Here is a 24,214-nt window from a genome sequence, read left to right as displayed (position 1 = left end):
AAAAAGACTGGGATGAAAGTTTGAGCAGTATCTGCTGCGCTTTACGGTCTGCTGTCCACTCTGGCCTCGGCACAACACCTTATTACATGGTCTTTGGTCAGCATATGATTACTTCAGGTTCAACGTACAAGTTGCTTAAAACGTTGCGCCTTATTGAGGATAGAGCGGTTGTTTTCTCAAGAGAGGATTCGCTCGATATTGTGCGCAGTAAGGCGCTTGAGACAATGAAGAAACAGCAGCAGAAGAACGAAAAAATCTATAATTTGCGGTCGCGTGAGGTTTCTTATTCAGTTGGACAAGAAATCTTCCTTAGAAATTTTAAACAGAGTAATTTTCCAGCCGGATACAATGCAAAGTTAGGACCAGCTTTTGTGAAAGCGAGAGTTCGACGTAAACTTGGAAATTCTTATTACGAGGTCGAAAATTTGCAAGGGAAAATACTGGGTCGTTATCATGCGAAAGACTTGCGTCAGTAAGAATTTGTTTTCTTGCAGCGTCTGGTGTTTTCAATCTTGCGTTTGCTTTGAAACCCAAGATTGAATTTAGCAGGGGGGAATTTGTAACGACGCTGGCGGCGAATATCGTAAATTAAATTGCATTCCCTTAGTCAAGCAGTTCATTGGCTATTTATGTTTACGCACTGCTTGTTTAGTTACGGTTTGAATTGGCGATTCGTCTTAGCGCCAACTGCCTATGATCGCATTTTTTATTATTCTTGCCTTAGCAGACGAAACAAACAAATTTTCCATAATTGTTTTTATATATGTACAAAAAAAAATTATTTTCTGCAGCCGCACGGCTATCGGCCACCTATGGGTTATTTTCAGTATTGCTCAGTGGCAATATTTGCTAGTTGTCAGTGGCCCTTTCTTCAACCTTGACCTGTCAAAGGGAGATTGTCAGAAGAGGGGGTGAAGCAATTTCCGCAAAGAAAAGTTTTCTTGCGTAGCCTCGGCATCCGGATACTTTCTTTTCGCTTGAAGATCGCATGGGAGCAGGTTGTGCCCAATATACTCTGGCTGGCAAATATATGGTCATACATATAGTATAACCTATAGTCCGTTTCAAATTCGGCTGGGCCAAAGCGTTAAGCCTGCTGCAACAAATTTGGAGAATTTGCAGTAATCTTTCACTTCAATTGTGTTAGCAAAAGGAATTCTGCCTGGTGCCACTTCCGGATATCGGGTAAATTTTACTTTTTCCGTTTATTCGCATATAAAATGCAAAAGCTAATGCTATTTCTTCATTGTACATTGTTTTCGTGCAGAATTGGCACTTAATAAAAAGTCCAATCCCCATAAAGGGCATTAACCTTTGCTTATCGCTTTGATGGGCACTTGCTAGAGCGACGACTAGGAAAAGGGAAGTGCACGGGAGAAGGAGGCGTGCTAGAAACGAGATCGGCGCTTCGCTCAGGCCACTGGAACGGCGAAAAGAATCACCGCCTCAGTTGCGTGGATCATATCCGATATGACGGTCGTCGGCTTAAGCTAGGGCACCTGTTTTTTTTGTTGCGTTTCCGTGCACCGAAAAGGTGGCGAAGCCCCAGGTGGCTTTAGTGAAGAGGGCCTGCGTAAAAAAAAAAAAAAAAATTATAAAAACTATATATATGTAAAACTATACACAAATGTGGGCCCTGCAAAAACAACAAAAAAAGTGCAACCGAGAGAACTAGGCATTTATTTTTTTTCTATTCTTTCGTCTTATATTCTTTTTTTTTGGGTCGTATACGGCCTTATACTTAAATTGATCTATATCCGATGTGAGCAAAGCAGCACGGCCGGGTGTGTAGAGAGGGAAAAAAAAGAAATAAGTGAAAACCAAAGAGAAAAAAAAGAAAAGAGAAGGCAACAAAAAAAAAAGGCAAAACAACAAATAAAAACCCCTTTGACTATACGTTTCGAAATAAAATTTTATTAAGCATGGCGACAAGTGAAGGTATGAAAAGTGCATGTTTTTAAAACCAAAATTTCAACATAAAATTTTACAAACAAATTAAAAATCATAATTAATGTGCATGTAAGCAGCAACGAGCCTATGCAGAGCGCCTCAACGGAAAGATCTTTCGACGTTGGACGACAACTGTAAGTAGAACCGTTTGAATTTTATTTACTTTCATGCAGAAGAGCACGCGTACAAAAACAAAAAAAAAAAATAAATAAAACACCTGTTCATATGCGTCATATGTCTGCCTGCTGGCCATGTAAAGTCTAATTTCCGCATTATTATTATTTTTTTTTAAATCACCGTAATAACGTTATACTTGATTGCGGTCATTACTTACTTAAATTTATGGCCAATCTTTACAAAAAAAAAAAAAAGCGATGCAAGAATTTATAACACTTTAAATATCAACACTTTCTCTTACATCAAATTTTTTTCCTATTATATTACGATCCATTTCAATTATTAACCATCTCTTACAGCCAAGCCGTTGCTTTACTCACCTTGCTCAATTTATATTTACACTAGTATTTTAAGGCAGTCATATGTTTACCTATTCTGCTACTGGCTACGAATCCAGTGATAATTAGCTTTAGATTTCTATTATCGGTTAATGTACGGTCACTTTTTTTTGGAATTCCTTGAAAATTATGATTTTAGTTTTTAATAAAAAGTTTATAATGTTCGCTTAAATTCCGCCTAACATTGATTTCCGCTAGCCACAGCATGTAGAGGTTCAAAGGGGTCATTTGCATAATTGTTTTTGGATATAAATGACCAAGGATGGGTGGGCCAATACTTCCTCAACACCATCAGGGGAATACCAGAGGTGTGTTCACTTGTGTTACGTGGTCTGCCAACCCGCGATCCTTTTGTTAGTCATATTCATGTATATCTTTACCGGTTTTTTTTTGGCTTCCCCACAGCACGCTTTAACTTTAAATAATAAGCTTAATGAAAGGCCGTATGATTGGAGAGACCTCGAACACCACCCACTAGCCGACGAGCCCGAGCCGGAACATATAGCGTGCGCTCTCCAACATACACACACCATCTCGCCTACTCTACTGGGATATGTCCTATACCCGTTACAACATGTTTTATTAAGAAAAAATGCACACACTTCAATATTAATTCGAAGAAGAAAAACAAAAAACAAAAAAAACGGAAATACGACAAAGTAGTGGAAAAGATGACAAACGGAGAAAACCTGTGGGGCGCGAGATCCTTCGCTCACTTCCTCAACTTGCTGCAGTTGCCCAAGGCATCGAGTATGTGGCCATGGCCGCACTGCGTCTCCCCCTTCAGGACCTCGGGCTGCATGATCTCCACATTAGCGAGGAAGCTGCGGTCCTGTGACATTTCCTCCACCGACTCCTTGGAGAGCTTATCGCGGAAGCCCTCGAACCGTTCCTTAATATCACTGCCCAGATCCTTAGCCTTTTCGCCCAGCTTTTTGGCGCCCTCCTTCAATTCGGCACCCAGCTTTTTGGCATGCTCGCCCGCTTTGCTCACGCCCTTCTTGATGTGGCAGCCCACATTCTTGAAGAAGTCCCGCACCTCACTCTCTGCACTCGCCGAGCTGGCATCCACGCCAGTGACCTCAGACAGCTTCCCTCCAATATCGCTGCCGATCTCGGCCAGCGCCTCCGGCAACTTTTCATCACAGCCAAATAGATCGGCACGACTCTGGCTCAATGCCAAGAGAAGTAACAAAGGCAACGCATAAATCTGACGCATCTTGGTCTCTGTTGCCTTCTTTCTTGATCTTCCTCTTTCTGATGTGATGTATGTCCTGTTCCTTTGGCAGCTGCTCTAGCGTTTCCTGCTGATTCTGTATCTGTTTCTGTTCCCAGGAGCTGTCCAAACTGATCGGGCGCGTTGCGATTGCGTGACTGATTGGCGGCGCGTTGCTCGATGTGCGTTTTATGTTGGGTTAGTCAGTATGCTGGACAGGCGGACAGGCGGACAGGCAGACGGCGACCCCCAGCAGCCTTTTGTCATACGCAGCAATAACGGCAGTTGCCATTTGAGGAAAATTGTCGCTTTGTTTGTTTCGTTGTTACCGTTTTGCATCTTGTTGTTTTTTTTTTCCTTACACTTAATTCAATTGTAAGCTGACGCCAATGATGCGCACGTATAAACATTCAACTATATATAGTACATACAGATACACACGTATAGTACGAGTATATGCGAGTATATCTGAATATTCGCATATTAAGACCTTTACGGTCGTATCCACGTTTTTGTCGACAGTGTCCGACGCACTCGTTTGCTCGCATTTCTTTCTTTATTTATACAAAGTAATTCAATTTACGCTCACTAACAACAACAACAACAACAACAATGACAATAATAATAATAACAACAACAACAGCAGCAGCAGCAACAACAATGCGAACACTCGTTACAACAACAATGAGCAAGCCAATTATCATTTGATTGCGAGCTGCGCGTCTTAGATGCGAAATCAGCCCCAATCATCTCAATCATTCCAACTAGTACGTGTATGCTTCCATGTGTGTGTGTCCTTCTACATATAAATGCATATGTACGTGTATGGTGTGTTAGTATGTTAGTTGTATGTGTGGCGACGTATTGGCATATATACACATATAGTATTACGCATACGCAGCGTGCTACCTGCGATGTAGTCTTGAGCGAACTCATCCAACAATTCCTAAATGCAAAAAACGACATTTTCGTTTTTTCAACTGAATTGAAATGAACTTTGCTATGTTTTTAGCTCATCGCTCATCTGTATATCTGGTTATACATACATACTTACGTTTATGCTTATGTGCATAGTACTTGTAATCTTTTATCTGATCAGACTGTACCGCAAAATTGTTCCGCATTTTCATGCTTTCTTTGAAGTTTTTCGATTAATGAAGGCCTAAAAGGAATACTTCATTGTAACGCATATAGTACTACTATATTTTTGTTCCTATTAAAAGTGTTTATTTGCTGCAAAATATAATCAGATATCATATGCACATAATATACTATTAAGAAAATGAATAGCTGCTGTTAGTATTAGTGTCATAACCATGAAAGCAAGGGCGTAGGCAAACATTTTTCCCATATAAGCTCGACCACACGTTCATTATTATGACGCACTATTTCGTCTTAGAAATGGAACTGAGTTGAATTTATTGAAGTTTTTCCATTGATCATGTGCATTAATTATTATTTAAATGCAATCAATTATTCCTTGCGGCGTAGAACCGTTGTACGAAAACTGGTATAACGAACTGGAATATTCGAAAGGCAAGTAACTCGAAAGTTATCCGACTCATTCTGAAATGCTCCTTAAACTGATCAAGCCGGTATCTTTTAATAACTTCTTCCTAATAAGTCTTTGAGGTTGAAGGTGTGTTGCGGGGTTGTACTGACTATTAGGCGTAGCTCAATGTTTTTTAACGAAAACACTTTGTTCAAAGATACAATTAATATTATATATCGTAACTAGTATAAACTAGTATAGCAAATAATAAAGAAAATCATGCTTCTGCTTTACTAGGGCTGTAAAAAAACACAGATGTTTTGACAATAAGTATGTACTCACTTGTACCTATGTTTTTACGAACGCATACATCCAAGTCCATGGGCGATCATATTCAGTGCTGCCAACTTTTTAGAAAGAAAAAAAAGCTGTGTTTGACGGCCAGAAGAGTGAAATAAGGCTGAAACTATTTTACAATACAACGTGAAAAACTCTACAATTCTTGTTACAAAAAGTGTCAAATTAAATCTGTTTTTCAAGGATTTTTCATCACCTTACTGAACTTTTAATTTAATATTCGCACATTTTGTTCTGTGTCGTCGTATGCACCTTCAAAAAAGGTAGTGCAAACAGACAACTTGTTTCATTGTAAGTGATCCAAATATCTCGGTATTTTTCCTTGTAATCTTCAAACACGAATGCATTTGTACCTTATCAAATTAGCCGCACTTTTGCGATAAAAATTACAAAAAGCGGAAAAAAACTAAATGTATTTATAAAAAGCCAGAATTCCCGCAATATGATTTTAAAAACAACCAGATTTGAAGGGAAAAAAGCCAAATTGGCAAAACTGATCATATTGCTATATTTCCTGCATATCCATAATTTTATGCATAATTGTTACCAATTTTATACGCTTGGCTGTGCTTAAAGTGCAAAAGCTACCAGGAACACAAAAAAATAGATTTCCATATATTTAACCCAAATATGGCACTTTTAAATGTGGTATATTAATATGAATAGGCATTATCTAATCTACCAATGCCAACGTTAGTATTTTCCTCAGAATAGTCCTCCGTAGGCTCCTCATGTTCGTCGCCAATATAGGTGTCCTCCTCCTCGTCATCGTTGCCCAAATCAACGGTTTCTTCATCATCTGCATTACTACTGGCTTTCTCTTTTTCATCTAAACTCTCTGCGTTCTCAGTACCCTCAGCATTCTCATCATGATCATCTGCAGGGTCTTCAACATCCACAATTTGTACTTCATCGACACTGGTCCTTTCAGTTTCGGCTTCTGTTCCGCCTTCGGTTTCAGCATCAACTTCTTCTTCAGTTTCTGCTGTTTCCGTCGTTTCCGTGTCTTCAGGCAAAAGAGGCAAGACAGTAGGCCAATTGCTGGGGGTCGTTGTTGTAGTGGAGGTAGTGGGGCGTTGCGTTGTTGTTGTGGTTGTCGTTGTTGTTAATGGCCGGCTATAGATGTCACCTGCAATGAGTGCAACTCGAATTAAAGAATAAGTACGAAATTAAAAATGGAATCCCTATATCCCATATGCTTCGGCTTGGATCTCATATAGACCTTTCATTGTACCATTTGATCTTCTTGGAAGAAAATATACTTGTACATACATACAGGAAGCCCGTTAATTAAGTTAAAATGTCGAGACTACGCCAATAAATTTTGAAGTGACCTCAATAATTAGATTCTATGTTTTCATGAACGTATTTGTGGGCCCAATGTCCGCCTTTGTGTACCTGAGCATTCCGGCAGTGTGGGCTGAAAATCGCATCGTATTTTACGGTCAAGTTCAGACTCGCTCAGTCTCTTCACTGGTCGCGGTGTTGTGGTCGATCGTTTCAGGAAGTACAAGTGTCGCACCTCAAGCACATCGAGATCGGGATTGTGGGGCGAGGGGCGACGCCGCCAGTATCGCTTGTAGTAGACGGGATCCCGAGGCATAGTGGACATTCGGTCGTCTGGCCGAACGGGTGCTGCCTCAAGCAGTTCGCTGCAGCAGCACCATAGCGCGAAGAGCACCAAAACGATACGTGAAGCTGGAAATCGCATCTTTAGAATACTAAGAAAGCACATCGTCTTTTTTTGTAGCTGGTCTGCGTCAAAATACGAGCAGTGGAACTTATCAATTTATAGATTGATAACCCTAGGGTCTTGTTTTCAATGTTCAAGTGTCTGCCGGATATGAATGAAAAAGTGTTGAATAGTTTCGGGCAGAATTCGCAAATCTTCTGCTGTTATTCTGCTGTTAATTCGCTGTTAATTCGCTGTTAATTCGCTGTTAATTCGCTGTTAATTCGCTGTTATTCTGCTGCCCGTTGACAGGCATTGTTGTTGTTGTTAGTGCAGTTGCTTCTCGGACTAGCACGACAAACCACAAACAAATCTTCGTCTGTGGCCACTTTCTTGACATAGTATGTATCAATGCCGAGGTGAAGTGAAAACAAAAAATTAATTTATGCATGCCGTATGTCTTTTTTCTATTCTTATTCCATTCTACTAGTATATACACGTCTACACAAATACTGTATTAAATAGGTATACATTTTTTCTCCTCCACTTGAAACATTAATCACAGGCACAGTTGCTTAGTCGCACTGGCTATACACTTCCCTCCCCCCCCCCCCCCCCCCCCCCCCCATTACTTGTGGAGCACACTTTAAGCATTATTCTTCATTGTTTTTTATAAATTTAGTGAATAATTATAATTATTTTAATATTTGTATGGCAAATAGTAAATGTATGTCTTTTCCGTTTAAAAATATTAAACGGCTTTTAGCCTCGTCATTCAATCACATTTTATATTTGAAACATTTCCAGTACGAATATTCCCCTTCTTTTATTATTCGAATATTCAAAAGGTATCTGGCAAGCAGAAAGAATTGAAACGCAATCATTTGTGTACTCCGTGTCCAAAGGGAAAAAGGGTATGCTAGTTGTAGATCCGTCCGTCTCTTTGAACGCAACGATCTCTAAAAGTAATAAACACCAATTAAGTAGTTTTCATACTCTGCATAGTCCTAAGCAAGACAATAACTGGTAATTAATTGGTGATAACTCTTTTAATTATGTGCATTTTCTATGCGTATTTTACCTCAAGTGCGTCAAGTTGAATCAATTTGAATATTGTTTCATTTTCCTATTCTAATTAGATCAATTTTATTTAGAAATATTAACTACAAGAATGCAACCCAATGTCAGTTCATAGCTTTGCCATTTGTTAAAAGCCTATTTTTGAAATGTCTTCAGAATATAATACTTGTATTATTGATTTCCAGAGACATTATGACCTGCCATTATCAGTTCTGTGATTATAAGAATATAAGAATACAAAGCTAGCAGATTTCGCTTCAAAATATGACAGCAAAGGTGCATTTGAATTTGATTCGCATTGTAATTAAACTTAGCGACTAGTACTAACATACAATTAGGGCATGCCCCTTTCTACATACATATGTACATACATACATACATATGCATATGTACATACATACATTGCCAAAGCCTTGCCTCTAGCATATAGGCATTCAATTTGTTTGCCCACAAAATATTTGGAAAGACTTTTTAGTGGCGAGAAACAAATTAGCCAGTCGCACACACGCGCACGCACACAGATGCTTAGCCACAGCCACAGCCACAGCACCAACAGCAACAACAACAGATGCAACAGCTTATTCTAAAATGTTGTTCAGTATTTGTTTGAATATAAACAACAATCGGCAACAACAACAACAAAAACAACAACAGCAGCCGCAGCTATGAAAGCGAAAATGCTTTTGGGGGTAAATTGTTTTTATGTGTTTGTTGCTGCTTCTGTGATTCTTGTTGTTGTCATTTACATATATCCTTGTTGTTGTTGTTGTTGTCGCTGTCGCTGCTGCTGTTGTGTGAGAGCGTGAAATATGCAAAGTCGCCGCGGCATGAAATTAAACATCGCACAACAACATAGCGGGTGTGGGGGGTGTGTGCGATAGTTGGGTTGGTGGGGTGGGGGTTGGGGTAGCTGAAGCGGGGATAGTCGATGGGGGCAGCGGGTGGGGGGGCATGTATGGGGCAGCCAGCGCTTCTTGTGCGCATCGTGGTGGTGGCCCAAACAGTTGGACAGTTGACTAAGGTGCACGTTGGCGGGCGGACGCGCAACTCAGAGCGCCGCACCAAAGTGAAAGAGACGGGGCGCGCTAAAAAGAAAGACACAGATGGAGAGAGAGAGAGAGAGAGACAGACAGGCACAAGATAGCTAGAGAACGAGACAGCGAGAGAGAAGACACGCGTCTAAAAATATTTACTTTTTAAATCAAACTTTTTCAATCGCAGAACTATTTGAAAGCGCATAAAATTCTGCTTATCCGTTTATTTGTTTGATTTTTGTTTTTGTGTTTTTGTGTTTTTGTTGCTGTGTGGTTGCTGTTGCCGCTGCTGTTGCTGTATGTAGAGTGTGAATTATAATAAGTTAAGGAAATAACTTTAAGTGGCACACTGGCGCACTAAATGTCAAGTGATCAAGCAGTCAAGAGTCGAAAAATCGGGAGCAGAGGAACGTTGTTCGTTGTCTATAAATAGGCGTCGCAAAAGACAAAACTGTGGGCAGCGTGTGGGCAGCGAACTTGGCAAATAACAACAACAACAACAACTACAACAAAGAGAGCATATATACAGCTGTGTATTTCAATATATATGTACGTGTATGTATGATCTGTGTGCTGAGATAAACAATAATTTGTTGTACGCGTCGCATTGGCGCAGAGCCAGCGGCTAATAAGCGGCGCTGATCTTCAGAAGCCAGCAACTGGGCGAGACGCACAGATCGGCGGTGGTGGAGGAGGAGGACAAAAGGAGACAGGAACAGGTGGAAGCTGCCGTGCTCAGCTGATGGGGCGCTGAGTCAACCAATGCCACTACAACAACAACTAGCCGAAAAATTGCGAATTCCGAATTGCGAGCAATGTCAGATTTGTTTATGAACTTGCAACAGCGACGATTGCAACGCGCCAGCTGTGCAGCAAATGCCAAAGAAGTCGAGAGGAATGCTGTGGAAGAAGAGGACGCGGAGGAAGGCGGTGAGGATGAGGATGGGGATGGGGATGGGAATGGGGCGGAGCCGAGCCAAGAGGAGGATCCCTTTGCCAATCTGCTCAGTCTGAAGCTGCACAAGCCGGCGCATTGGAATTGGGAGCTGACCACATCCCGCAGCTGCAGCAACATTGCACTGCCTCGGATCCTGCTCTATGATCATACGGGTGCGCTGCTCGTAGATGCCAACAGCCAAACGGAGCTCAGCTATCGCTCACACACGCTCGCGCCTACGCCTACGCCTACGTCTACGCCCACCACAACCACAGCCGGAGGCACAAGAAGTGGAGCAAGATCGCAGGCGGGCTCAGGCATTGAATCTTCTGTCGGACGTCATCGCAAGCGGGCAGCCACCGCTAATTTGGGCCAGTGCCTGCGTCAAGCACTGCACACGGACTTCCATGGCCTGCATATTGCGGAAGCCACGCCCAGCACCACGCCCACCACACGCTCGCCGTCGCGTCTTCATGGTGGCAGTTGCATCGACTTCAGCACTCACGAGCTGCCCAACTATACGGAGCAGCGCCCACTGAGCTCCGAAAGGCGCTCCAGTTCCCTGCGAGGTGTGCGCTTCCATGAGGCCGAGCAGCCGACCACTTACCCTACGCCTCCCTCAACGAGCACCCTGACCACCACAGCGAATTCCTCGTCGTCCGGACCGCGCGAAAAGCGACGCTATAGACGATCTCATAGCTCAGGACGCGTCAGTGGAAGCTCCATACTGGAGCGCTTTAGCATGACCAGAGGCCGTTACTCATCGCCCGAATACGCCACTGAGGAGCAGTTGCAGCATGCACCACGCTACTACCTGAGAAGCAGCAAGGCCGGCACGCTAGTCATCAAGGATGACAGCTTCAGTCGAGTGCGCCAGCGACGCCGCCGGCCCCGACACTCCTCGACTGAGAATGTGCTCAACGAGAGTACTCCAAGCAGATCCGTGCTGGTCACGACAACAGCGGCCGCAGCTGTGGCAACGTTGGGGGCGGCGGCGCCGCTGCCGGCAATGCCGCTGCCGGCAATGCCGCTGAGCAATGGACGCAAGCGTGGCTGCTCGACGCAGCGACGCCAGCAGAGTGCGACACATCGCCTGTCCACATCGGAGGAAGAAGAGCAGGGCAGGGACGAAGCACGTGGCAGGCGACCACAACGTCGATATGGCAAGAATTTAACGAAGGGTGAGTGACATGTCTATCAGGAGGTGGCGAGTAAACATACATATCAGCCATATTATGGAATAAGCCGAACAGTGTGAACGGAACTGGAAAAGTCTTGTTCATCTTTACAGTTTTTTCTTTTCGATTTGAAACGAACTCAATTAAAAAAGAAGTAAACTATTTATGCATTTCTAAAGATGAACTCATAGTCAGATAATATTAGCAAAAATAAAAACTAATAATTTTTGGATCAAACCTACAATTTGAACAAATTGTTTAAGTAAAATGTAATTGCATATTTGAATACATAGTATAATTGAATATAGTATATTTGCTTTATTTACCAAGTAATCAACATGAAAAAAGCATTTAACTCGAACTGATTGCGAAACGGATCTTAGAGACTAAATTAAATATGATTGTCCATCCTAAAAACGAAACTACGCATCAAATATAAATACATACACACATACATATGTTTACCTGCTCATCCATCTAAACTACGTATCTCTCGTCTTGGCTTCTCTAATTCCGAACCCTTTGTATATTTTATTTAGAACTCATCACGGTCGATCCGGAGAATTGTGTTTATCGTGCGACGACGGCCGCCACGGCGCGCTGAAGGAGCTCGGCGACTCGGCACTTGTTGACGACAATGACGATGCTTGGGATGGCGATGATGCTGCGGATGATGATGTCACAAGCCACTCACTGAATACATATGTACTACTTACTTGTATATGCATGCTTATGGCCACTTAGTTCTTCCAATATTCACTCGTACGTCCAGCTCGTCGCTGTTGTTGTTGTTGTTGTTCCTGCTGTTCTTCAGATCTTTGTTCGCCTGCGTTTGATTTCTCGGCACATTTTCATGAGCTGCGTGCGCCATGTGATGTACAATTTGTACATACGAATATATATGTATGTATAGACTATTCTATGTACATTGTGCCGTATATAAAAATGTTGTTTTTGTTTACGGCCCGCCGTCGTTGGCATATTGTAGAATAAAATAAATAAATAAATGGTAAATGTAGCGCAAGCTGTAGATAAATAAAAGTGCCGGCTACATACATACCTCAAGGCTTTAAAAATGTGTTTAAATAATTTTGAATTCGCGATAAGCCTGATGATTATTCGATACGAGAAGGAATATTAACTCTCAGCATACTACAAGTAATTATATATATAAAAATGTCATTGATAAACCCCGAAATTACTGAACCGATTTCAATTAAATTTCACATGTATCTGTAATTTGGTTTCACTTAGTACAAGATAGAAGAGTTTTTAACTCTTTTAAACCCTAACAGACAGTGCCCGAAGACCTGGTGTGAATACGGAATATGGAACGTATGGATAACACATACTATATGTAGGCAGAAAAATCTTATTACAAACCATATATAGGGTCAATATTGTATATAGCATTTGTAGAACTGATCTGTGTAAATGAATATAGATAAATAAATAAATGAATATTCTGAGAAAATTTGGTACTCAATATATATATTTCCTATAGTGCCTTGCAGACTGCAGCTGATGGTGCACTCCCATAGGACCAATCGGTGGGGGAATCACTCTTAGTAAGAACATTTTTTTTGTTTATTTGTGCAGTGGGATTTTATAAAAGTAAAAGTCTTCTGGTGTATTCTTTAAATCAAGCTGTGATAGTTCTTTGATGTTCACTCAACATTTTTTTTTTTTTTTTTAAATAGTCTTCCGATTCTTATGTATATCTATTATGATTCTCACTCGCAATAGGAGATGCACCAAAAAATCTTTCAAACAATGCCATCAAATTTGTGCGGTACGAACCTCTTTTTCCAAAATTGTTGAAGGATTTCGGACTTCGTAGATTGCTGGGATTTCTGAACATTACGAAGTCATGGATGGACTCTTTAGAATTTTGTCTGTCCGTCTGTCTGAACGCAAGGATCTCAGAGCTACAAGAGCTAGAATAACCAAAGTTGGTATTCAGGTTCTCCTGAGCCTTAAGCAGATCAAGTTTGTTTATTTTTTCTGATACACCCACCACTCCCCCGGAATTCGTGTTTTTTTCCAAAAGAAATGCCAGATTTGGCATACCTCCTTTATTACGATAGGTTAATTATGAAGAAAGTTATAGCCATTTGGTCCAACTTTGTGCTGCATACATACACGCATATAAACACGCAGAGACACGATTCTGATGTAAATGTATGCTGTTGAAACTGTACATAAACATTTATGCATGTGTTGAATATTTTATATTTAAATAAATTAATAAAAAATGCTTAAATAATTTTGGTTTTTTTTTTTGGGTGGATATAGGGTATTTAAAAGTGAGCCCGCTTGACTTTAGCATTCCTTTCTTGTTTACTTTTGCAATCACGCACTGTTATGGGGTTGTCTTCGCTAACAGAGCGCTGTTAGCTAACATTTCGAAGGTGCTCCCAAAAGTATGCCACATTATATGACAATGGCACTGCATAGCAGCTACGACTAAGGCCGTGGATTTAAATAAACAACGCAGAGGTATTAGCAAAACAGTCGCCAACTGATAAGGGTTCATAGATTGGACGAGCATTGCTGGTGACGGAAATCAGTCGCCCATTGCCGACGGTAGTCAACACACTCGGATTCGACAACTCGCACACCCATTTAGCAGCACCATGTCTAGAGGGTTTCACGAAGCACCTCTGCTCTGCTTGCTGCTGCTGATTGCGACGCTCGCGCTGCTGCCGCCCACCAGTACCACACGTGTCATCTACTTTAACAAGCCTGAGACCACCACTGTGGTGGATCGAAGCATGCTCTTGGACATACAAAGCCGTGGGTGTCGGCCCGGCTTTATGCGTGATCATCATAATCGCTGTCGTCGGGTAAGTAGTTGCGGGTTCCAGTCAAGTCTAAGCCGTTCGACTGACGCCAGTTCCATTGCAGATCGTTTAGACTTTGACCGCTGGCTGTAACTTGAGTAGGTGATTTCATGGTTCGGTTATCGTTATAATTTAATTTCGTGATAAATAAATATTTATTGAACATCAACGCATTTCATAGCTAGCTCAAAGGGCAAACGATTTTAATACGTCATGGTCGCTGAGCGCTTTTCATTCTTTCCCCTAAACGCAATTAGTCAGACGACAGGTAGGGCGCGTGCTGCATGTCTACCCCATGGTCTGGCGGTGTTTCGTCATAGCCCCGACACATGATGAAATTCCAGCAAATAGCGCATGGTAAGTGGCAAATGGCGACAGAAATCGAAATTGGAACTGTAAGCTAGCAGAGATACCAGCGAAGATACTGGATACCAGATACGAGATACCAGATACAGACACAACTACAGCAAAAGAAACAACGCAAGAAACGCCGAGATAAAGACGCCAATGGTCTGTGCATGAGTCATTTGGTCACATTGCTCTGCTTTTTGGGAATTTTCGAGCACATGCAGGCGGCCAACACTATGGCCAAGGAGATAACACGACGTGCGCCAGTCCATGCGCAATTGTGACGTTGTTCAATAAGGGGTTATTCTATTGCCCGACCATTATTTGCGGTGCTTAGCACAGATTTTCTAGGAAAGCCATAAAACAGCTGTTTGCATGAGCAAACAATCGACCCAGCCCCAAATGCGTATGTCGCCAATTGTTGGTAGGGAAAGCAAAAGTGTTTTTAATTGTTTATAATCGAAGCGTGATGAAAACGTCAAACGATATGTCCAGCTGAGCGGTAAGCAGTCAGTATTGAGGGGCAGGAATCTATATACTTATCAATTATTGCGGTCTTCGCGATAACACTGATATGTTAGAAATAATACGCACATGTCAATGCGTTGTCCGCTCAAAACTGATATAGAAAGAAGGAAACTTAATACTCTTTAAAGCAAAGAAATATGAAGAAAATTAAGATGCAGTTAATATGCTTCGTCATTAACGGAGTGTTGGTTGCCAAGTCTTTGTCAAGCATATTGCTTAGCTTACAAAGCTAACATATGACAGATTATTCTCGGAGATTTTCCAGCTTGTGTACCAATAAGAGATTCTTTTTCCAGAACCATATTCCAATTGGGTTCATAAATGTTAAAAATGTGGTTTCTTTTAATAGTTAAGAAGGTCTACTTGTGTCTATGCATAAGCATGTAATACTGGGCTCTAATTTACTTTTCGCAAGAAGAACTTCTATGCGTTGGGAAAAATAAGATATTTAAGTTTTTTCTTGGAAGCGTTGGAGAAGCAGACTAACATTTCTAACATTTTATGAAATTGAGGATCAATAGAAATCGGCTATTCCAATTCGAAGAAAAATTCGGTAACCTTATCAACAAAAAGTAATTCTGAAATCAATCCAAGAACAAAGCAAGAGTATTTCCTAGTGTGAGATAATTTTTGTTTTTAAATTAGTAGCATACTCCAAGAGAAAAAGGCGGACAACTCTTATGGAAATGAAAGAGGAAGACCATGATATATGTACTATATATGAATATCATGAATAGTGGTGCTCCCCGCAGCGTGCCCCTTCGATTGGACGAGGAGTCAGTGGTTAGGCACAGCAAAGCGAAACACTCAATTACACAGATTGCAAATGACATACAATGCTAGATAAGATTTGGTGGCCAGGCAGGGTGTTCATGGGGCAGCGATGCCTATGGACTTGCTGGAGCTGAACAGGCAAAGGCTGTTGAGGGTGGACACCCTGTATAGTTTATCAATGCAGAGACGACGCCAATAGGCGCACACACACACTGGCACAAGAGCAGCGACCAACTTTTAAGAACTGGGCGCCCCAATCGTATATAATCAGTTAAATGCCGGCATTTGAGCGAGACAGTTAGCAAGGTTGAAAATTGGTAGACGATATAAAGTACTATAATTGTAACGTGACTCGTAACTGCGAATAGAAAGGCGTGAAGCGGGCCAGCTGACGATTACACAATTCACAAGATTTCACGGAACTGCAGTAGAGCGGGCACAAAACTTGGGCAGTCAGTCGATCTTGCTCAGCTGATAAACAAGATTTTAATAAAACAATCAGAAGAACAAGATGCGTTTAAAGCTGAACCGGCTACTATTCCTATACACGCTGAGTCTGTTCGCGTTAATTGTTCTCTGCGCTCCTGCACCCAGCGAGTCGCGTCGCGTCATCTTCTATGCCCCACATCGGATCTACACCGGACAGATTCTGGCCACGCACAGCAAAGAGAAGCCCTGCCCCAAGTGCCATATGCGCGACCATCGTGGCAACTGCCGTCGCATCATAGCCTTCAATGCAGGTACGTCCCTTACGATACGCATACGCAGTGTGGGCCCATTCGGCTCCTGGCATTATGAGGTTCGAGCATGAGTTTCAATTTATCCCCACTCTATTCTATAATGTGAAGTCAATTGTTCATTTCTTATTTATTCTGTTTTATTTTACAGACGGTGTCAAGTGCTGATATTGTGGTTGAAGCCCTTAGCTTTTCACATCCCTCAATCCCGTTCCTGAATCTCTAGTTCTAATACAAAACATACATACGAGTATTTACACGCACGCACCCACACTCACACACACTCACGCACACACATCAGATGCTGGACCGATAACACACCATTATTTATTGTACATATTTATATACATTGTGCATTTTCTTCTATTTTCTTTTTTTTTGCTACTATTTAATAAACTGATAATAAATTATGGAATTTTGCGAGTATTTGAGCAAAAATATTTCAAAATTTGCAGTGAAAATTGCATTTCATATAATTTTTGCAGTTAATTAAAGATAAATACATACATGCACAGCATCTATCGCACAATCGCACACATACTTGTACACAGAGATCCACACTCGCACGCACTGCCAGCAATATGCGAAATTTCGTGCATATTTTCGTTGCTCTGATTTGGGCGCAGAGAGACGCCTGCTCGGCATTATGCAGTCGATTTCGTTGCGGACATCTGAAGTCTGGAGCTCATGAAGTCACTGGAGGAGCTACACATGTGGAGGACTTGTCAGCACTTTCCACACTCAATCAATACGCTTGGCTTAACGTGCCGCTTGGACACAATTTGGATGCCCTCTGAGATAAATTAAGGAAATCTTTGCAACATGTTGCCGACTGACTGACTTATCAGCCAGCCAGCCAACCAGCCAACCAGCCAACCAGCCAGTCAGTCAGCCAGTCATTCAGTATTTTCAGGAATAAATCACTTTTATGCCACACAAAATTAACTGCTAATATTTGGTCTGAAATAGATTTAAATGGAATTTAATATCAAGCTGATGTTAAGCCAAAGGATTTTCCACACAAGTTGACGCACTCTTTGCGAACAGGCTGTAATATGTGGAATAAAGGCCAATAGAATTTAACAAGACCATTGTCTTTCACAATTAGAAATTGAAATCTGCATGTACATAGTATGCATAAATGAAATCAGAATTTTGCAACAAATAAACATTTAAAAATAATAATAAATGTATGTGTTTGACAAAGAAGAGCATAACAGCATAAGCATAACATTGCTGATATTACTCGTCTTATTAAACTAGCACCCGTTGCTATATCTCAGACAAAATAATTATTATTATCGATTTAGAGAGAAACAGAAAAAATAATCCTTATCATAAAATTGAAGAAATATCAACGCTCACAACGGTTTATGAACGAGCATTTCAGCTTTTAAGTTTCCTTAAGTCAATATCGCTTTTATTTGAATCAGTCTTATTTTGGCATTCTTTACCAGTGTTTATAATTTATTTACCAAAGATGAATGGGTAGTGGATTGCAAGGAAATAGAGAGTATTTCTTCGCTGCACATCAGAATAGCTTTAAGGCATGTCCTCTTCTCCTCTATATCTTATTCTGTCAATGCTACTACCTCTGAACATTTGAGCTTGAAGGATGTCTACGCTAACGAGTAGGGACTTCAAAGTCTTTATTGTTTATTGTTTCAACAGGCTATAGGAAACTCGAGGAAAATCGCAACATTTAGCCTTGTCCACAGATCGTGTCATGGCTCAACGAATTCTACACCTTCCCCACGCAAGCAGACATACGACTTTTAAGTACGAGTATGTAGAATTGCTTCCTTATCAGGCAATAATGATGTACCATTCAGGGAACATCATGTTATTTATCGGGATCTCATTCTGCTACGCAGTAATGTTGTCCAAAAATAGAATAATATATAACGAAATATTTTATTGGCCGCCGCAATGCACGATTTATTAGTGTGTGTGTGTTCTTGCGTCTATTTGCTCGCCCACTACGTCACTTCATCAGCGGTAGAACAGACGATAGTTATCTGCAAAACCCCAGTTGACAAGCAATCAACGGGCATTGCGATTGGGGTAGCCATGAGGCATCAAGGTGCGCCCAAGAGCATGACATCCCACGAACACAGGCCCCGAGTGTAAGGAATTCACGAGCACCCTCCAAGCATCTAAACTAAAGCATATACTTGTACTACAAGTCTCGGGTATCAGCTATCGAACTCTATCAAAATGCTACTGGCTCAGCACGTTTCTTGGCTTTCTCAATGAGCCCCAAACCAGCCACACTACCGCGATAAAAATACCGACACTCGTGATAAAGAAATCACAAATAAAAAAAATTAAAAAAAGAAGAAAAACAACATTCTTGAAGCTGTTGCTGGCCAAAATAGAAGAGTTTGAGAGCCACTGTCTCCACACGCTCGAATTTGTAGAGCTGCATAGTTTCAGGCGCCCTGTGGAAATGATACATCGGGTACTTTTTCTTGCCCTGACGACACACTCGTAATTCCCTCAAGGCCGGAAGCAATGTTTAATGCACGTCACTGATAAGGAAGTGGCCGACAAGTTTCTCCCTAAGAGCTGACGGTGTTGATGACGGTCGATGGCGCTCGACGCATCGCTGCGGAATTCTTGGCGTGCGCTCGTAAGGCACGAAAATAGATGCCTACGACTATGGCGATCCATAAAACGAATGCCAGTCACTGTCTTGTAATTTATCTAATCGCCGGCTGGCCGTGGAATTTCTTCTTTGCCTATCTTATCGCTCCTCAAGCGATCGGCAGTATCGACACCGGGCACAATCGAACGACTTCACCAACACCCAAGGCGATTGAGTGCAGTCGTAAAAGCGAACGAAGCGAGTGCAGCGGCAAAAGCATAGCTCAGTACTCAGCCAAGCCCTATTAAACATATAAAGTGTAGCACGCGCCACACGATAGCATTCCGCGATTCTGAATTGAAAGAGAACGTAGTGTCGAGTGGTATAGAAAAGTAGCACCAACGATCCACCAACGTGCGGCGCGCAACGTTAAATAAACCTCAGAAACATGCAACTACAAAAACTGCTGTTGACCTTCAGCATCATCTTCGCGCTGATCATCGCCCACCACAGCCAGATAACAGAGGCCAAACGTCTGATATTTTACAATCGCGTCCCCAAAGTTCAGAAGGGCCAGCTGCTCGTCACACATCCCCTCAGCAAGCCCTGTCCTCAGGGTAAGATGCGCGATCATCGGGGACGTTGTCGGCGGGCCATCATCTTTGTGCGCGACTAGCCCCAACAAGCGGGCGGGGAACAACTCATCACAGGGGCGGGCCTTCAGGAACGAAATTTGGGAAAACCTCAATTGGATTACAAACATTCTTTCCGTTTCGTTTTATTTATTTTTCCTGTTTTTTTTTTGTTTTTTTGCATAACACTAAGTATTAATTTATTGCTTCGGCGTGTAGTCATGTGTAGTTATAGCTGCAAAGTAATTAATTCCATGATTATTTTATATTTAAATTTATTTATTTTAAGTGCTTACTCTACGAACAATAATAAAATAAAATTTACATTAAAAAAAAAACAATTGAGACTTTTCTGTTGTGGCCCGCTGAGTCGATAGCGGGCGTGCCGGTTACGATAAGCTATGACATCGGAAGACTTGGAGATTGCAGGTGAGTGTGGGACTGGGACTCGCACTGGGGCTAAGCTGCCCTGTCGTTTGTGGGCTTAGTTCATAAATTGTTCAAGATAAGAACAGGCGCACAAAACTTTCCATAGCGCCTATTGAAGGCATGTGTAAGCAGAAACGCCCGGAGAGGTTGCTCTAAAGCCGGCCTAGTCAGGGAATACCTAAGATAGTTAGTATTGAGAGTGACTGGAAATATTTTTCGGACGAATCGTTCAATAAAATTGATCTAAGCTTCTGTGTAAAATACGTAGAATATGTCTTTTGTAGAAGAGAGGACGAATTCATTATTCTGGAGACGTCTGCAACATCATAATGATCTTAAGTAAAGTACTCTCTTATATTTCTGTCACATGCAACTGAACCAATGTCGTTTGGGAAGTACCAAGGGCGGCCCCAAATGAAATATAATTAAAAAAAATTGGCTTGTCCGCACTACTCCAATCAAGCTCATCAATATGACTGTTTTCTGTTTCTAATATGTTCGATAAGGCGCAAACAAGTTCGACGATTGTCACGATAAAGTCTCGATAATTACGTCAAATGGGTTAAATGGGTCAGTTTTTGAGGTGGGAAGGTCCGGCGTTGGGCAACTCATCACCTCCTGCCAAACACCTACTCTTTAAGCACTATTCTCTCGGATTGTCTTTTGTATCCAGTCAAGGTAGTATCCGACGCGGGTGTAGATGCCCGGAAAGTCCGTTTCGCCGCAACGCTCTTTGCCGAGGGACACAATGCCAGCTAAAAAGACATAGCTCTCCCTCTTGGCAGTGAGAGAGCCGGCGGTAAGCGGACCACCCGAGTCGCCACTGCACGAGTCCACGCCCACACCGCCCGAGGCACACAGCTGGCTGTCGTCCAGCCTATAACCCAGCCTTTGGTACAGTGGCTTGCACTCCTGGAGCGGCTTCACAAGCAGCGTGGCTTTGCGCTTCGTGTCGCTCAGCTGGTTATTTAACTCGGTGCGCCCCCAACCGGAGACCTCGACAGCACTGCCCTCCAGCCGGTTGTCGCGTACATTGGACGCCAATGGCAGGCACACTGGCTCCACGTGCTTTAAGTCTTTGTAGTCCACGGGGTTCTCCAAGCGCAGCAGCGCAATGTCATTTGTTAGATTGACGGTTCCAAACTGCGGATGCACCAGAATGCGATCGACCTTGGCCTCAATGTGTTCCGGGACACACTCTTCCTTGCCATTCCATAGCTTAATGCAGTCCGGGTTGGACGTCTTGTTCCACTCGCCGAGCCGCGCACCAGTCAGGAATCGACCCTTGCCCAGCCAATGTTCGTGGGCACAATGTCCGGCGGTCAGAAGCCATCGCTGGGCAATGAAGGCGGCCCCGCACACGTGTTCCTTATCGCCATCGGGAAGCGTGTACTCGAGCAGAGTGGTCCAGGGAAACTCAAGAATGCTTGTGCTGACTCCACCGAAAACCCTGCTGGCGAAGGATGTGCCACAGTACGGATAACTGGGCAGTTCATCAGCCACGCTCGTTGGCGCTCTCAGCTTTTCCGCTGCCACTGGTAGTTGAGGGGCGGCGGCGGTGCCATTCAGGGAGCGAGCGGAGAACGCAGGCAGCGCATTTGTCTCGCGCGGACAGCAAACCTTTACGGAAGCCAAACAATCTGGTTAAGTCTTTCAAGTTCTCATGTTTTTTTTTTTGCTTACCAAGTCTGGCCGTTGCTGTGAAAAGCACTGCCGCTTGCTCGCCCCATCTAGGCTATCAACGCCATAGAAGTCACACTCCGTCCGATAGATGCAACGACCCTCTCCAAAGTCCTCCGTAACGCATCTGCCAAAGTGTGTGATCGCCTCTGATGAGATACAAGCAGAACTATTTAGAGAACTTATGTGACAAGAGGTGTTGAAAAGCAAGGAATACGTTGCCTTTCTATGTTACATACATTTTGTAGAAACATAGATAATAAAATGATGAAGCATTTTATTGGAAGATTAATCAAACGTATCTGTCGCCCAGTCGCAATTAATATTTCAATTATAAACATTTTTCCAATTGTTTCCCACAAATATCAAGTGCGCGTCACATGCTGATAGATCGATTAAAAAACGAACAAAGCTTCGAGGCTTATCAATTGTTTAGTTTTTGCGGCGATAGTTCTACGTTTCTCAGCGTGGTGAGTTTTTACTGTACTTACGATGTCGACTTTGGGTCTCGCCTTGTGGGAACAGCTGCAGCAAGGCCAGGAAAAGCGAAAACAGTAACATCTTGGGCAGGCTCTGTACAATTATCGAGCTGTTGCTGGGACTAGAAACAAGTTAGCCGCCGATTCGCTCGAATGCCTTCAATCAACTAAGTTTTCTAATTGGCAACCAAGTGCCGCCGACTTGTTTCGCAATTCCATAGTCGTAGTTACCCATAATTTGTAGCTCTCTGCTTGCCCCTTAGCCATCGCCACAGCCCCATTCGAAGCTCGGAAGCTACTCAGGTTCAACGGCGCGCCGCTCAACGATTCAGCATCTACTAACCTGTTATCATTATTTTTGCCGCCGTGTATTTGCCCGGCGTCCCCAGCATTGGCGTCGATGTCGGCGATTCGATTAGCATAATTCAGTTTAGTCGAGCCATATGCACAATTTATTTTATCTTTTTTTTGATACCTATAGATTTTTGTAAATAAACATGACGCTGTAGATGATGACGTCGCTCAAGCGCTGCATCTGGACAGTGGGGGAAAGCCGTAAAAACCCCGACAACAGACTGAGGAGGAGGTTGCGTTTTGCCGGTTGGAGTGACTTTGAAGCTGAAAGCTCGCTGCTATATTTCCTCTTATTTCTGTTGTTATTATACCCTCGATTAGATGGGCTTTACCCGTCAATAAATAAAGAATAATTGTAGATAATTTTCGGGTCTTGCGTATTCATTAATCGTGAGATTTTATTAAGATTTTGAAACAAAACTGTGAAGATAATTGAAGGTTAACGCGTCCTCCTTTTTCGTTGACTCATTCAACATAAAGCTGAACTTTTATTCGAATGACTTGATCGAAAACTTGTCACTTTTGCAGTCCCACCGGAAAATATAATTTATTTTATTTAATTTACGCACAAACTAATCAAAGCTTACTAGCGAGCCATTTAGAAGTCTAGCGTCCAACAAAAAATTGTTTTCCTTAACATTAAAGTGCAAATTTGCTCATGGCTATGCATTTTTAAAATAGTAATATTAACAATACTAGTAATGATATTGCTTTAGATGCATTCAATTGTTTGTTCGTAACCTGAAGTGTGTTTAGTGAAATTTTGAATATAATTATTTCAAAAGTGATTTCATATTTTTCATGATACATCACTCATACGCACCATGGAATGAAGCCGAATCCGTTGTTTGACCTTTTGAGAGCGTCGTTGCTTCACGTTTTCAAGTTCTTCCATTCACTTTCGTGCCACAATTTCAAACCTACTCGTACTTTCTAAAGTTCAATAAAAGAGTTTTGCAGCAAAGACGCTTCCACTTGGGAGTCCAAAGAAAAGAAGAAATCGTGTGGCTGAATTTTCCTTTCGCCCTGTAAATTGCAGCAACTATTTAAAATGCAGGCTTTCCTTTGGCTTTCAAGAAATATTCATTAAGCATAAATGTTCGGCAAGTGGCAGAGGCAAAAAGCGGTAACCAAGAATTTCATAAATTTTGGCGACACACGAAGCGAGCCAGGCAGGCGGCGAGGGCCAGACATTTTGCCAACTAGACAGCCCCCCGACCCCCAGATTTAGACATTTAGTTTCGCAAAATGGCAGGCAGGCAGGCAGGCGGGAAGGCAGGAAGGCAGGCAGGAAGGCAACCAGTCAAGCAGGCAGCTCAACGTTCAACGCTCAATGCTCAACGCTCGACGCTCAAAGGCCCCAGAGCAAAATCTATGAAAATGTCACAGAAG

The 24,214-nt window shown here is 42.3% G+C and overlaps 7 protein-coding genes across 7 annotated transcripts; 4 read left to right on the top strand and 3 right to left on the bottom strand.

Moving 5' to 3' along the window:
* Window positions 1-3,004: 3,004 nt before the first annotated feature.
* Window positions 3,005-3,849, bottom strand: LOC115627873. Its single transcript, XM_030523757.1, has one exon. It carries the CDS (start codon window positions 3,682-3,684, stop codon window positions 3,178-3,180), a length of 507 nt encoding a protein of 168 aa, XP_030379617.1. The 5' UTR covers window positions 3,685-3,849; the 3' UTR covers window positions 3,005-3,177.
* A 2,266-nt stretch (window positions 3,850-6,115) lies between these two features.
* LOC115627882 (transcription initiation factor TFIID subunit 11) lies at window positions 6,116-7,207 on the bottom strand. The gene is made up of 2 exons (XM_030523768.1): window positions 6,929-7,207; window positions 6,116-6,659 (listed from the first exon to the last, which is right to left on the bottom strand). Exons 1-2 carry the CDS (start codon window positions 7,140-7,142, stop codon window positions 6,184-6,186), a joined length of 690 nt encoding a protein of 229 aa, XP_030379628.1. The 5' UTR covers window positions 7,143-7,207; the 3' UTR covers window positions 6,116-6,183.
* A 3,074-nt stretch (window positions 7,208-10,281) lies between these two features.
* On the top strand, window positions 10,282-12,893 carry LOC115627966 (the record flags this gene model as incomplete). Its single annotated transcript, XM_030523860.1, has 2 exons — window positions 10,282-11,434; window positions 11,971-12,893. Coding segments are annotated over 2 exons (1,218 nt in total), but the record flags the coding sequence as incomplete, so codon positions are not given.
* A 1,113-nt stretch (window positions 12,894-14,006) lies between these two features.
* LOC115627900 lies at window positions 14,007-14,443 on the top strand. The gene is made up of 2 exons (XM_030523794.1): window positions 14,007-14,277; window positions 14,339-14,443. Exons 1-2 carry the CDS (start codon window positions 14,068-14,070, stop codon window positions 14,345-14,347), a joined length of 219 nt encoding a protein of 72 aa, XP_030379654.1. The 5' UTR covers window positions 14,007-14,067; the 3' UTR covers window positions 14,348-14,443.
* Window positions 14,444-15,786: 1,343 nt separating this feature from the next.
* LOC115627897 lies at window positions 15,787-17,115 on the top strand. Its single transcript, XM_030523791.1, has 2 exons — window positions 15,787-16,664; window positions 16,813-17,115. The coding sequence occupies exons 1-2, from the start codon at window positions 16,436-16,438 to the stop codon at window positions 16,827-16,829; spliced, it is 246 nt and encodes an 81-aa protein (XP_030379651.1). The 5' UTR covers window positions 15,787-16,435; the 3' UTR covers window positions 16,830-17,115.
* A 2,423-nt stretch (window positions 17,116-19,538) lies between these two features.
* On the top strand, window positions 19,539-19,924 carry LOC115627965. The gene has a single exon (XM_030523859.1). It carries the CDS (start codon window positions 19,697-19,699, stop codon window positions 19,922-19,924), a length of 228 nt encoding a protein of 75 aa, XP_030379719.1. The 5' UTR covers window positions 19,539-19,696.
* Window positions 19,925-20,137: 213 nt separating this feature from the next.
* LOC115627794 (serine protease easter) lies at window positions 20,138-22,621 on the bottom strand. Its single transcript, XM_030523620.1, has 3 exons — window positions 22,481-22,621; window positions 21,993-22,138; window positions 20,138-21,929 (listed from the first exon to the last, which is right to left on the bottom strand). Exons 1-3 carry the CDS (start codon window positions 22,548-22,550, stop codon window positions 20,946-20,948), a joined length of 1,200 nt encoding a protein of 399 aa, XP_030379480.1. The 5' UTR covers window positions 22,551-22,621; the 3' UTR covers window positions 20,138-20,945.
* Window positions 22,622-24,214: the final 1,593 nt, after the last annotated feature.

The sequence above is a fragment of the Scaptodrosophila lebanonensis genome, unplaced genomic scaffold (assembly GCF_003285725.1).
Source record: "Scaptodrosophila lebanonensis strain 11010-0011.00,11010-0021.00 unplaced genomic scaffold, SlebRS2 tig00000098-arrow-pilon, whole genome shotgun sequence".
In the NCBI taxonomy this organism is placed as follows: domain Eukaryota; kingdom Metazoa; phylum Arthropoda; class Insecta; order Diptera; family Drosophilidae; genus Scaptodrosophila; species Scaptodrosophila lebanonensis.
Note: the sequence above shows the minus strand (reverse complement) of the source record. Positions and strands in the feature narration are given on the sequence as shown.

Bases quoted from the DNA above. Each gene is read 5' to 3' on its own strand.
- LOC115627873 (XM_030523757.1), bottom strand. From the start codon at position 3,684: ATGCGTCAGATTTATGCGTTGCCTTTGTTACTTCTCTTGGCATTGAGC.
- LOC115627882 (XM_030523768.1), bottom strand. From the start codon at position 7,142: ATGTCCACTATGCCTCGGGATCCCGTCTACTACAAGCGATACTGGCGG. The intron at 6,660-6,928 runs GTACACAAAGGC...CACTCATTGCAG, and splicing joins CACACTGCCGGAATGCTCAG to GTGACATCTATAGCCGGCCA.
- LOC115627900 (XM_030523794.1), top strand. From the start codon at position 14,068: ATGTCTAGAGGGTTTCACGAAGCACCTCTGCTCTGCTTGCTGCTGCTG.
- LOC115627897 (XM_030523791.1), top strand. From the start codon at position 16,436: ATGCGTTTAAAGCTGAACCGGCTACTATTCCTATACACGCTGAGTCTG.
- LOC115627965 (XM_030523859.1), top strand. From the start codon at position 19,697: ATGCAACTACAAAAACTGCTGTTGACCTTCAGCATCATCTTCGCGCTG.
- LOC115627794 (XM_030523620.1), bottom strand. From the start codon at position 22,550: ATGTTACTGTTTTCGCTTTTCCTGGCCTTGCTGCAGCTGTTCCCACAA. The intron at 22,139-22,480 runs GTAAGTACAGTA...GTATCTCATCAG, and splicing joins CGAGACCCAAAGTCGACATC to AGGCGATCACACACTTTGGC. The intron at 21,930-21,992 runs GTAAGCAAAAAA...GCTTCCGTAAAG, and splicing joins CACAGCAACGGCCAGACTTG to GTTTGCTGTCCGCGCGAGAC.